Here is a 14,024-nt window from a genome sequence, read left to right as displayed (position 1 = left end):
CGCCTTTGTTGTAGCTGTAACCTGCACCTCCATAGAAAGGGCGTTGTCGAAGATTACACCCAGATGCTTCACAGAAGGCGCTGGCATTAATTGTGCCCCTGCAAGCGATGGGAGTTTGCCCACCAGCCGCATGTCGTCTTAACCCAGCCAAAGGGTCTTCGAATGATTTAACTTCAACCAGCTCCCACACAGCCATCCAGCCACAGCTTCCAAGCACCTGATCGGTGTGTCTGGGGCCAAGTCAGGATGGCCGTCCATCTACAGATAAAGTTGGCTGTCATCAGCATACTGGTGGCAGCCCAAACCAAAACTCCAGACAAGCTGGGTGAGGGGGCATATAAGGATGTTAAAAAGCATCGGGGAGAGGATTGCGCCCTGCGGCACTCCACACACCAAGGAGTGCCGTGATGACGACTCCTCCCCTAGTGCCACCCTCTGTCCTTGACCTTAAAGGAAAGAGCGCAGCCATTGAAGGACTGTGCCTGAATCCCCACGTCGACAAGGCGGTGGTCCAGAAGTTCGTAATCGACCATGTCAAAGGCTGCTGACAGATCTAGAAGAATCAGCAGCCCTGACCCGCCTCGATCCAGCTGCCTACAGAGGTCATCTGTTAGGGTGGCCAGAACCGTCTTGGTTCCTTGGCCAGAGCGAAAGCTGGACTGAAATGGATGCTGGGGACTGAACTTAGGATCTTCTACATGTAAAGCACTTACTCTATCACTGAGTTATGGGTAGGGTATAAATGTCATTATTATGATTATTGTTACTACCATGAGGCAGAGTGAGACAGCTGCCTCAGGTGGCAGATTGGAGAGAGCTCTCTGTGTGTGCTATGCAAACCTTTCCTGCATCCACTAAACTAGGCCCCTGCCCTCAGGGTGCTGTGGATGTTGAAATAAGATTAAATGGTTTGCTGAGCTATTGTATGTATAATAGACTCCAGGGAGGCAACTTTTTGCCCTTTGCAATATGCCTTTGGCTGACTCTGGCTTCTTTCTGAATGGTTATCTTTAATTATCACCAATTTTTATGATCTTGTTATTGATCTTCTTTAACAGATACTGCCATGACTTACTAATGGGTCCTTTGGTGGTTGCCACCAACCCCCTCTTTCCCCAAGTCTTTTGGAGTGCATGGAGAACTCTGAAAGGTGGAGGTTATTCTCTCACCTGTGCTGTGGTTTGGAAAAAACTTTGTTGTTTCTTATCCAAAGTACAAGGCAAGTGAGATAAAACTGCTTGCTAGAGAGTGAGTGGTGATCTGTGCTCATCTGTATTTATGTTTAGAGAAGATGAGAAACATCAAGTGATTTCTCAGCTTCTCCAAATTGTTTGTACTTGAACATCCATCTAACCTGAGAGCCTGGACAGCTCTGGATCTGTCAATGCTTGCAGGTAAATAGAAGATGATACTGAAATACAAGAGCTTTGGGAACCTTATCCTGTTTCATATGCTGTATTTGCAGAGGTCTGAATCTTCTAAAATGTTAGCCCTGAGCCATAGAGAAATGGTACAATAGAGAAAAAACCTCTTGCTAACCAGTCATGCTACTAGCATCAAGTGGCAGCAGTATCTATTCCTGAGTAATATGTGTGGCGCTTCTATCCCAGCTTGTCGCTATAAGATCACTTTCATAGTATTAAGAATTGAAAAATGGGACGCGGGTGGCGCTGTGGGTTAAACCACAGAGCCTAGGACTTGCCGATCAGAAGGTCGGCAGTTCGAATCCCCGTGACGGGGTGAGCTCCCGTTGCTTGGTCCCTGCTCCTGCCAACCTAGCAGTTCGAAAGCACATCAAAGTGCAAGTAGATAAATAGGTACCGCTCTGGTGGGAAGGTAAACGGTGTTTCCGTGTGCTCTGGTTCGCCAGAAGAGGCTTAGTCATGCTGGCCACATGACCTGGAAGCTGTTCGCCGGCTCCCTTGGCCAGTAAAGCGAGATGAGCGCCGCAACCCCAGAGTCGGTCACGACTGGACCTATTGGTCAGGGGTCCCTTTACCTTTACCTTAAGAATTGAAAACTGCATTATTTTCTCTTCCCTCCCGGTTACTTTTTACTTTTGTAGTATGTTTATTGGATTGTTGGCCAGAGGGCAGGTATACTTGTTTTTAAATATCTGTACAGTGTTTAGACTGTAGGTGTTCTAGAAGTGATAATTAATAACTTGATCTGGTCACTTGAACAACCTTACTCTCTCAGCTGTCTTTTATTTGACTACTGATATACACTGTGAACACTATTTTTTCTAATTTATTTAAATAAGTAAGAGTTTTGCCCGCTGATCCTTGAAAGGATCGTGGACCACACTTCAAATTGGGTGGGAATGCCCATAAAACTTTTCAGGTATCTTCTCCGTCTCTCTCTCTCTCTCTCTCTCTCTCTCTCTCTCTCTGTGTGTGTGTGTGTTACATCCTGCTAGAGATTCTATGTACAGTATTCTTCTTATTGAGGCCCAAATCTTCCTTCCTTCTTGCAACCAAATCTGCTTTGGCAGGCGTTTGCTTTTTGTCTGAAATACCACACTGTGCACAGAATAGCATGGGATCAGTGCCACAGTTGTAGGGATCTCCAGTCTGCATGTCCAGACATCTTTCTCAGTATACTTCAAGCAATACTGAGCTGGTTGCAGTGCATAGATGTCTGGATTATTCTCTAGGCAGTGACTGCTGTCCTCCAGCATGTTATTCCAGGAAACTGAGGGTCATGAAGAGGGTGAATGTTAGTGTCTGAGCTGTGGTGTCCTTAGTGTAAATCCTCAGAACAGGAATTAGCCTAAAGTACCTTCCTTCAGTCTCGGCTCTGTTCCCACTTACATAAGGTGTTAGAGTAGGCATGAAAAATATTTGACTTAACATCTTTGCTTGACCCAGCTCAGTGTTCAGGGTGAACAATCTGGGGCATCAGAGGACACAAAAATGTTCTTCATACTGACATAGTGGTGTGGGAGTCTAATAATCAAAAGAATCCTGTGTAAAGGAACTTAAGGGAAAGGAAGTGTACAACTGTATAATCACCTTCAGTGATTGACCCCTTGCAGTTTATGCAGATAGAATTGTCCTAGACTTCGGCATGTGTTCACATGAAGGCAAATGGTGATTTTTGTGAAGGGTCTGCAATAGCTTATTTGCATTTGTAAGTCATATTGAAAATATGCTTGAGAGCTCTAGCTAAGCAGCATGGTGCATATAATAATTTGCATGCTCCATCTATAGGTGGAAAATATTTAATGTTGGTGGACATATTGTATATGCTGTGCACTATTTTTTTTTAATTCTGAAATAATTAAATGTGGGGAGAGTGCTGAAATATTGATGTGCTGACAGCACTACGTAGACTATCAAGCATTTTGGCTTCCTTCCTTGTGTAACATATGCTTGAATGGCCTGCTATCACATTTACAGTTTACAGCAATGATGTGAGAACTGGAAATCTCTTAAGAACAACAGTAAACTAAAGCTGCTGTTTTTAGGACTGTTAAGGCAGCAGCTTAAAAGTACACTGTAAATGCATTGCTTTGTATTTGTAGCAAGAAACATTCTTATTCTTGGTTTGCTTGTCAGTTTATGTACCTGTATAGTATACTCTTAAACAACAGCATGTTTTTCTTCATACTTAACAAAGGCAAAAGTGCCTACCTGCAACTGAGTCCTTGTACATCCTAATTTTCCTTCCTGTTCCTGTGTTTTTGTATCATTTTGTTCTTGGGCAGAATGTAAGCCATGTAGGAGATCTCTTAATTTACTGCTCCCCACCTCCCAGCTTGGGACGCAGGTGGCGCTGTGGGTAAAACCTCAGTGCCTAGGACTTGCCGATCATATGGTCGGTGGTTCGAATCCCCGCGGCGGGGTGAGCTCCCGTCGTTCGGTCCCAGCTCCTGCCCACCTAGCAGTTCGAAAGAACCCCTAAGTGCAAGTAGATAAATAGGTACCGCTTTATAGCGGGAAGGTAACAGTGTTTCCATGTGCTGCGCTGGTGCTGGCTCGCCAGAGCAGCTTCGTCATGCTGGCCACGTGACCTGGAAGTGTCTGCGGACAGTGCTGGCTCCCGGCCTCTTAAGCGAGATGAGCACGCAACCCTAGAGTCGGACACGACTGGCCCGTATGGCCAGGGGTACCTTTACCTTTGCCTCCCAGCTTATATGTTATTTTAGAGAGAAAAGAGGTGAAACTGGCGTGAGGGGAATATCTAAGCGTTCCTCCTTTCTGTTTCTAACATGTCTTTTAGCACAGGGTAATACTGGAAGATGGGTATATAATGCCTCCTATCTTAATAGAAACTTGTTGTGAAGTTTTTGGTGCATGCAGTATAGTTATCAGACCACCCAAATATCCAAATTTTAATTTTACGTAATAGAAATATTGATAAAACAAAAGCATTTCTGCATATGATGACTTGCTTAATTTATAAGTAAGAATTTCCTTTTACATTGCCACATGCTATACCCTGGCTTTTATTCTTCCAACTCCACTTTTTCTTATTTTTCTGCGTTGCTACGCCTTTTGCAGTGTGGTAACTGTACAAATGTCAACATCTCTGTGTTTGAGCTGAGATGTAACCTTAGTGTAGTAATGTGTTGCCATTTGACTTGCTGAGGTGTTGCCTTAGCATGGGTTGCCACGATACCTGGCCAGTTTATAACTTGAACTGCACTCAGAAAATGTAAGGGTTTGTCTTGGAATAATTCTTTGAACAATCTAATGCTACATAAAATATCAAAATCATCTCTCTTTCCCTCATAAGCATTTTAATGCCTTGCTTTAAATGTTGGATCAGAAAAAAGGAAAAGGAAAATTGCTGTACACTTCAGCAATAAATGTTTGTCGTAAGAGGGTTAACTGCTGTTTTTATGTTTCTGAATCTTGAGGCTTATATTTACTTTTAAGTCGTTTTAATCTACATAGGGGTTGCTGTCTGCAGGTATTCTGACTCTCTTCATAATTAGCATTTTCCTGTATATGATCATAAATGTGTTTTGCCGTTTTAGGGAGCACCCATGCATCATGTGGACAGGTGGATTCAGAAGGATCCCAATCTTGGTATTTCATGCAGAAGCTATTCTAACCAAGGACAGTTACATCCGCTTGATTGGGGGTAAATGTGGTTTTATGCAACTCATTATCTCAGCAAGAGTATATAAAATGAAATTACCTGTATATGATTTCTCTTCTTGTCATATAAATAAATGAAATAGCTCTTGACATATTAGAGTTATATGTTGCTTTGACTATAAATCAATCAATCAATCAATCAATCAATCAAAACAGTCAAGTTACAACCTTCTGAGTTCCTAAGAGAAGAATTTAAACATGCTCTGAAAATGTCTGTTGAAAACAACAGGAGTTAAAAAATGCTTAACATTGTTTGGAAGTCTAAAAAGTTCATAGGCTCTTTCTTGTGCAGCAACAGTAAATTAACTGATTAAACAAACATGTGGGAAAAAGAAAGAAAGAGGGAGGGCCAGGGTGAATTTTGTAATTTACTCTTATTGGTTTTGCTGCATCCATAATAATAATAATAATAAGTAGTAGTAGTAGCAGTAGTAGTGTAGGAATAATGGAATGTGTCAAGTTCCCTAACACTGTTTCCCTTTGGCAGCCTTTGGCAGCCAGTGAAATATAATGTGGCTGGGGTGGTGTTACAAATTTGTGATACTTTCTTCACAGAGCGCTATCGCTTGTCTTTTAAGATTGTGAGAACAGACAGTCGCCTGGTGCGGAGCATTTTGTCAGCTCATGGATTCCGTGAGGTATGTTCATCAGGACTTGTTAAATATGAAGAGACTTAAAGTCCAATTATGTTTGCCTGCTCTTAAAGCCAAGAGACAGATATAGTTCAGAGCGTGAAGTGTGAAGATACAGCTGTTCAAACAAAAAGCATGACAAAGCACACTCCTGCATTAGGTAGCTTGTCATATATATTGTTTCTAATATGATTACTTTATAATGTACATTCCTTTCGTCTAGTATGATATTTTGAAACCTACAAATTGTATACATACCCAAAGAAACAAAGCATATGGGAAGAAACAAAGCTTGTGGGGGTGCATTAATACTGGCTGTGTGAATTGTTTTTGTTTTGGAATCTAGTGCCTTGATTGGTAGGTAATATACTTTCCCCCAACTTCCTTGTCATGTCTAGGTACACCCAAGCAGCAATGAGTATAACCTTATGTGGACAGGATCCCATCTGAAACCCTACATTCTACGAACCCTCACAGATATTCAAAAGGTCAACCACTTCCCTAGGTAAGGGGATATGTGATGACTGCATAGAAATGCCTTTATAGAAGGGTACAAATAAGCAGTGTGACTAGAATATGCACTATATTATTCTTCAGTCTCTCTTATAGCTTGTGTAGAAAATTGGGACAAATGAGATTTATAAATTCCCATCACCAAAGTCCTCATGCTCAGTAAAACTTTCATAAAAACACTAATAAAATAGTTTTTAAATTAAAAAATAAAATAAAATCCCTTGCCATGAGATACTTGCTCAAAGAGTTGCCTATTATTGCTTAGAATTAATGGATCTCTAGGGAAATTTGAATGAGGAACCACCACCAAGAAATCTTTCTGTAAGCTTGGTACATTCATATCATCCTTTAGAATGCCTTCAGTAGGAGAGAGTCAATAATAATCAGTTGGTGACTGCAGACCTTTATGTTGTATTCAGACTGACAGTAGCAAGAGAGCAAGCTAGAATTGTGTAAGTTCCTTGTGCTCCTTAAAACTTGTGAGTGTTAAGGTAATTAATTTTCAAAGATCCTCACAAAGAGGCGACATCTGAAAACTGCATGTACATCTCTTCAGGTCTTATGAATTAACTCGAAAGGACAGATTGTACAAGAACATAATTCGCATGCAGCAAACCTATGGATTCAAAACCTTCCATGTGCTTCCTCAGACCTTCATTCTCCCTGCTGAATATCAAGAGTTTTGCTGTAAGTGACTGAATCAAAGTGACCAAGTATTAAGTAAAGTTGGGAAGTGTTTTTCATTTTTCATTTTATGACCTTCCTGGTGCTCCAGGCGACAAAATGTATGTCAGCTTTTGACATTGAAACTCATGATATTTCAATGACTCCCCTAGGAAAAGTCCTCCCTTAACCCTTTGAATCCTTGCAGTGGAGGTCATTCATGCATTGGGAAAACCTGGGAAATAGATATTTAAATGTGGGACATCTCTGCTCCTCCATACTAAGGCACATGACTTGGAGTCCTAAGCCTTATTTTTTTAAAAAAAAATCACCAGCCATTTGAGTGTAGCAATTGACAGGGGGTGGTTCCCGAGCTCTGTGCTTGCTTTAGTCTGGTTTGCACATAGCCATAAGCCAAACCATGGCTTATTGTGAATTAGCAAGCATGCTGGTGCACAGGGAGAGAATTGTGTCTGCTTTGCTCCTCCCCTGTTGCTGCTGCAGTACTTTAACTTAGCGTTATGTCTGAACAGGGGCTCACAAAATGTGATCAGTAACTAAAGTTTGTACTTGGCTTACCGCTTATGGTTTGGGAGACAACAAACCACGAGCCTGGGTTTGGACATAGCTCTAAGGCAAACCATGGCTTGGGGGCTGGTAGTGCAGCAGGAGTGAAGCAGCACAAGTTTCCCTGTGCAGTGGCACACTCTATCATTTAGGAATAAGTCACAGGGGAATGGCTGTAGCTCAGTGGTCGAGTATCAGTTTTGCATGAAGGAAGTCCCAGGTTCCATCCCTGGCATCTGCAGGTAGGGCTGGGAGAGAACCCTGTTGGAAATCCTGGAGAGCTGCTGCAGGTTAGGGTGGACAATACAGATGTAGATGAGCCAATGCTCTCACTCAGAATAAGGTAGTTTTCTATGCTAAGTACAAACCAGGCAAGTGAATTTTCCAAATCCCATAATTGTTATGTGTCACTATCTGTGACCAAACGGAGTATAAAGTGAGGAGGAAAGATGCAGAATGAAAAGACACCTGTGGCAATTTTTAGCAGTTCATATAAAGACTGGCTGAAAGAGGCCCGTAAGTACTGCTGAAATTCCATTCAGTCATTGCTGGAAGCTGTGGCAATGTCTGGTAAACCTTTTGGTAAAGCATTTGATAGTGTTTGTGATTTTTATTCTTTCTCAACCAGGTTCCTATTCAAAGGATAGGGGACCCTGGATAGTGAAACCTGTGGCGTCTTCTAGAGGACGAGGTGTCTATTTGATCAACAATGTAAGCACTTAAATATACCAAGCTTGATAAGTCGCTTTCATCTTTGAGCAAGTGATAACGTTTCATGATAATGTTTTGGCCTCCACATAAATGTTCAGACTGTTAGGAGCAACACACTGAGTATGGTTTATCTTGCTGCACTTGTCCTGTTCCCTGTCACTTGTATCAGTTAAGCAAATTATTAGATAGTTAGATGTTTCTTATTTGGTTTGTCAAATGCTGACAACAGAGCCTAGACAGAGCAAGCAGAGTAGCTGTTACTGTTTTGGTTGCTACTTAACATGTGCAAGAAGTCTGAGTCTTTGCTACCAAGGAAGTAGTGTATAAGACCTTTGATTTGGGACATGAATGTTTTAAAACTGTGAGTGAATTTCCTGGGTGAAATTTCAGTTGTTCCCTTTGTGCAAGCATTCCAGCTTGCCAGGTGGAACGATACCTTCTCCCATTGTGTGTCGTTCTGTGGATTCTTCTGACTCCCTAAGAGCCAATTTTTTTGAAGTGGGAGGTGCTGTGGGAGGCAGGGGGAAGTTCCATTGTGCAAGCACTAACTTTTTGTGCAGGGCTTCCCTTGACAGGGCTGATTAGGTGACTCCTGCCATATTGCCAGAGCGGTTATAGGAATATCTTTTCAGGGGTGTATCCAGTAGAAGAGGGGTAGATTCAGAAAAACTTTGTAAGTCTAGGAGCAGTTATGTTCAGGTGGTTGCTGTTCTGTGCATTCTCACCTTCTGAACTGAGATCACTCGTTTGTTGGCTAATGTTACTTTTTAACAGACACATCCCCATTCTGGCAAGTGGAGATATTTTGAGGTCCATAGTGCAAAAGTTACTATGCTTTTAGGGCAGCCACAGAATGATTAGAAGGGGCTATCAGATGGTAATGGGGTCATGTTGACCATACACTCATTTGCTAGGCTAGTTGTCTGTATGGTGAGGCAAATTTTACCAAGCACTTGATCAGAAATCTGGAGAAGCAAGGGTGTGGTGACATTTTTGCTACAGGTAACTAGCTCACCTGAATCTATTGCATTCAGCACAGATTAGCACTTGGTAAATAGATTTCACCCATGGAGAACAGTGTAGCAGATTCACTGTTGACTGTTTTAACTACCTTGTCTATCACTAGTCGTGAAAGGAGCCATAACGGATAGGAAAGTTTATGTGTGTGTCCCCTAAAACTAATAGGGAAACTATAAAACTGAACAGTGAGTCACTCCTTTCACTCATATATATCTCTCCTCTCCCCATATTGAAGGGGCCAGTTTGTCTCATATGTTCTCAGCCTGGCTCCTTTCCCATGGAATAAGGCAGCTGTTAGCCAAGTGCATGAGGCAACTGTTTCCAGAGCTGCACAAGGCTTTACTCTCCACTTCAAGGAAAGACATATGTGAACAAAGGGTCAGAACCTGGAGAAAGGCACTCTAAGCTTATTTCCCATAATATCTGGTTCTTCCAGGATTGTTATACCCGCAGATCTGTCAAATGTCTTACTCCTTCTCTAGAGAGTGCTCTCTAGAATCTCATTCTTAAATCGCCTTAATCTCCTGCAGATAATAGGGGATGCTTTTGTTTCTGTGTGTCACACTAGATAAATACAAAGTTTTCTAGTTGACTGTAGTTAACTTGTTCCTACCCAAACTTATTTGAATAGTGGTTGCTACATAGGAAAGCCACTTTAGACTTGATTAGAAACCATATCAGTGTTCTGTGCTTTCAGGATGTTGCAGCCCTCAGACTTATCCACATGCGGTCTATTCCTCATATTTTGAGCCCTTGATCATGATTTTATCACATTAGCTTTTACTATATTGAACTATCACAAGTATCGTAGTTGTCGCACACAGTACTTTTCTGTGCTCACAGTTCAAAGCCTTGGACAGAATTGCTTAGTTTGGCATTTGGACTGTGGTGCAGAAAGCATTATGTAAGGAAATTGTTTTCTCTGCTGATGTTGTGCAGCCTGAATCCTATGCATGCTTCCTAAGAAATTTGTCCCACTGTGTTTAGTGGAGGTTACTCCTAGGTAAGTCTGCATAGGATTGCAGCTTTAGTTCCTATTACAGAGTCCTCATTCACAGCAATGTGGTCAACAATTCCAGTTTTTGCTGGAAGGGAAGAATAATATAAAAAACTTGAAAGGGAGAAACACCACCACTTAATTCTGATCCAGTTTTAATATGAGAGGGAGCCCTGTGATTGTGTAGAATTATAGAATTGTAGAGTTGGGAGGGACCCTAAGGGTCATCTAGTTCAAACCCCTGCAATGCAGGAATCTCAGCTAGATCATACAGTCTCTGCTTAAAAACGTCCAAGGAAAAAAGTCCACCACCTCTAGTGGGAGTCTGTTCCACTGCCGAACAGCTGTTACTGTCACAAAGTTCTTCCTGATGTTTAGTCGGGATCTCCTTTCTTATCACTTAAATCCATTGGTTCAGGTCCTAGACTCCAAAGCAGGAGAAAACAAGCTTGATAATAAGCTGCATTCTATTTTGCTCTCTGATGCATTTGTATTATATGAAGATGGATAATCTCTGAAAATGTTGAACTTGGTGTTTGATATTTGCATATTTTTATAAACAATAACAAGGATGCGTTCATATAAAGACAAATTTGCAGCACTTAATTCTTGCTATTCTGCTCTAAGCTGCAAGTGGAATAGCAACTCTGTTTCAAGATTTCTGGAATCAAAATAACTTTCTGCAGCCATGTGGGCAATCTTATTTCTCTAGCTCCAAATGTTTTAGGGCCGGCATAGGCAAACTCTGCTCTCCAGATGTTTTGGGACTACAGTGGTACCTCTGGTTACGAACTTAATTCGTTCCATAAGGTCCATTCTTAACCTGAAACCGTTCTTAACCTGAGGTACCACTTTAGCTAATGGGGCCTCCTGCTGCCACCACGCTGCCAGCACACAATTTCTGTTCTCATCTTGGGGCAAAGTTCCTAACCCAAAGTACTAGTTCTGGGTTAGCGGAGTCTGTAACCCGAAGTGTTTGTAACCCGAGGTACCACTCCCAACATCCCTGACCACTGGTCCTGTTAGCTAGGGATGATGAGAGTTGTAGTCCCAAAACATCTGCAGGGCTGAGTTTTAGGGGGACAAATTTCATTCAGACGGTGGTGTGTATGTATTTAAGAGGATAAATGCTCCCTTTTCACTTGTTGCACTGCCAATTATATTTTTATCTACTCGCCCCACATGCCTCCTGAATCTGTTCAGGATTTTTACACAACCTGGAGGTGAATTTGGGAAAGGGCCCAAGGGATGTAAAGTTCCATTGAGCAAATTCTTGCACAAGTGGGACAACTTCATTGGATACGACCCAATAGCTTTTGCCACAGCGTTTGGTTAACCTAGTAATCAGGCAAACATTCTTTGGCATGCAGCAATTGGGGGATAGTGTGTTAGTCCTGTTCCTCACTCCAATGTGCTGTCTGTTTCTTCCTGTAGCCAAGTCAGATTTCCCTTGAAGAGAACATCTTGGTCTCCCGCTACATAAACAACCCTCTACTCATAGATGGTGAGTTTGTGTCTGAGTTAACTTTTCCTTCAGGAGTTGTATGTGGAGCTTTCAGAATTTTATTTATTGATTTATTATATTTATATCCTACATTGCTTCCAAGAAGCTCAAGGCAGCATATGTGGTTCTAGCCCTCTGCCACTTTCTTTCAATAACCCTGTGAAGCACATTAGCCTGAGAGATAGCAGTCGGCCCAGTCCCCTGATGAGCTACAGAACTGAGTGGTGATTTGAACCTGGCTATTGAATAATAGGAAAACAATTCTGTTTGATTCTGTTGTGAAGCATTCACCCCATTAAAAATACAGTTGTGTCATCCAAATGCACAAAGCATCACTATTCAGGAATGCTCACTGGAAATATCTGATCCCCTGACCCTGTTGTTCTCAACTCTTAGTTAGGTTCAATTTTTGAACAATTTGTGGCCACTGAACAGTGTTGTTCCTTTTTCAGATTTCAAATTTGATGTGCGGCTGTATGTTCTGGTGACATCCTATGACCCCCTTGTCATCTACCTCTATGAGGAAGGTCTGGCCAGGTAGGTGTCCGTTCTGTGTCCCATGCTGTAGAAGGCAAATATTTTGCTCCACAAAGTTGATCAGTCAGGTGTCTTAATTTAATTTTGTGACTGTCTCTTAAGATATTGAAGAGGTCTCTTGGTAATTGTACTCAGCTTTTGGAAGTTGGGAATAATGAACCAATGCTTATAAAGTATCTAGATAAAAATTATTTTCTCTCATTAGGAGTGCATTTCCTTCGTTTCCTGTCCTATTCTTCTCAAGCCCCAAGTGTTAGGGGCAGTCTCTAGTGGAGAATCTGCTGAGCTTAGCTACTGGCTGAAATTCAAGCAGCCTCAGCAATGACAGGGAATTATGGGATATACCATATTTTTTCGTGTATAATTTGGGGATTCCAAATTAAGAAAACACCCCTTAGCACTACCCATGTATAAGACGAGCCCCAATGTTAAACCTAATTTTCTGGTAAAAAAAACCCTAGTCTTATACTGTACATGGAAAAATACGGTATGTATTAGTGAATGAAATGCCATTTCCTGACTGTGGCCTTGAGGTGGCAGTAGTGGACTTTAAGGATTTCATTGCCTTCCAAAGTTTTTGTCTTTCCTGAATTTGTGAGTATAGGCACAAGGGAACGCTTTCATGACTTTGGCGCCATCAGGTTACAACTCTTTTTGTCCACATATTTCCGTCTCTGGCCAAAATGCCAAGAAACCTATACTAAAGAAACATAGGAAGGTGTTTTCTACCAGGTCAGGCATGTGTCCGACCCATTATTTTAATTGAGAACTTGGTTTGAAAAGTTTAAGCATTCCACAGCCTTTCTTCAGTAGCTATATTAAGAACTAGAGGCAGTATGCAATGACTTGTAGGAAGTGGCACAACAATACTGCATGTGAGGTAATATAGGATAAAAGCAGAATGTTGCTCCCCTTGTACTGAATTTAGGAAGAAGTTGTGGTGTCCTTAGTATGTAGTGTTATGGGACAGTGGTCCTCTCTTGTTTGATATGGGCAAATGGGTTGTAAACTATCTCATATATTTTGACTTGTTCCAGAGCAACTTTCCATTCTAGCTCTGGGCCTCCTTTGCAGGTAACAATCTGATACTTTAAAGTGGAAGGTATATTTGTGATGAACCTCTTTTGTCCCTGCTCCTCCTAATGATCTTGGCATTTGTCTCTTATCGCCTCACCTGAAGTAGATTTATTTATTGCATTTTTCAGAAATTATTGTCTCCTAAAGTGGCTCACATCAGTAAGAATGAGAGGCCCTGATATTAGGCATACTAACTTAAAAACAAACAAACCCATAAAAGTGAAAGGAGTGAAGGGAAAAGGTAGAGGAGGGAGACCAGTTCTTCAATGCCAGAACAAAGTGGTGAACTATATAAGCAGGCATTTGCTTTTATTCATGCTGATCTTCCTTTACTGGTGTTCTTGCTTGAATAGCAAATGGTGGCTTTTGTTTCTTTGGCTGATAGATGGGGCCAGAATGTTCTTTCCTCTTGCTTCTACAGTTCCAGGGCAACAGGCAGCTGGAGCTGAGTGTTCTTTCAGGCTGTAAAGGGGGAAGCGAACTCCCTGCAGCTGCTTCATCTCTGGCTGATGGATGAGGCCAAGTTGGTCTCCCTCTTGCCTTGATGTTATTCCTGGGAGGCAAGGGCTGTGGCTTCCCAGTGGCCCTCGGCCCTCTGGTCAATGGCAGAAGTCACGGTATGTTTCCCTTCTGCTCTCCAATCTCGGAGCAGTTCACTTATCAAGAGAACGTACTTAATTGTGAGCTGATTTTTT

General features: G+C 41.9%; 1 protein-coding gene and 1 long non-coding RNA gene across 6 annotated transcripts in view; one reads left to right on the top strand and one right to left on the bottom strand.

The window, feature by feature from the left end:
• TTLL5 (tubulin tyrosine ligase like 5) overlaps nucleotides 1-14,024 on the top strand; it is a 112,514-nt gene that overhangs the window by 3,114 nt on the left and 95,376 nt on the right. For all 5 annotated transcript variants that reach the window (XM_083731166.1, XM_083731165.1, XM_083731164.1 and 2 more), the window contains exons 3-9: nucleotides 4,985-5,091; nucleotides 5,664-5,746; nucleotides 6,139-6,245; nucleotides 6,810-6,940; nucleotides 8,112-8,194; nucleotides 11,646-11,715; nucleotides 12,168-12,252. In XM_083731166.1, the coding sequence (XP_083587292.1) occupies nucleotides 4,985-5,091; nucleotides 5,664-5,746; nucleotides 6,139-6,245; nucleotides 6,810-6,940; nucleotides 8,112-8,194; nucleotides 11,646-11,715; nucleotides 12,168-12,252 (666 nt within the window). The remainder of the gene's footprint in view (nucleotides 1-4,984; nucleotides 5,092-5,663; nucleotides 5,747-6,138; nucleotides 6,246-6,809; nucleotides 6,941-8,111; nucleotides 8,195-11,645; nucleotides 11,716-12,167; nucleotides 12,253-14,024) is intronic.
• Nucleotides 1-14,024, bottom strand: part of LOC310844868 — a 59,022-nt gene that overhangs the window by 18,721 nt on the left and 26,277 nt on the right. The gene's annotated exons all lie outside the window — the stretch shown is intronic.

The sequence above is a fragment of the Podarcis gaigeae genome (genome assembly GCF_964106915.1).
Source record: "Podarcis gaigeae genome assembly, chromosome: 1".
In the NCBI taxonomy this organism is placed as follows: domain Eukaryota; kingdom Metazoa; phylum Chordata; class Lepidosauria; order Squamata; family Lacertidae; genus Podarcis; species Podarcis gaigeae.
The sequence above is the reverse complement of the archived record's forward strand: the minus strand, read 5'-3'. Positions and strand labels throughout refer to the sequence as shown.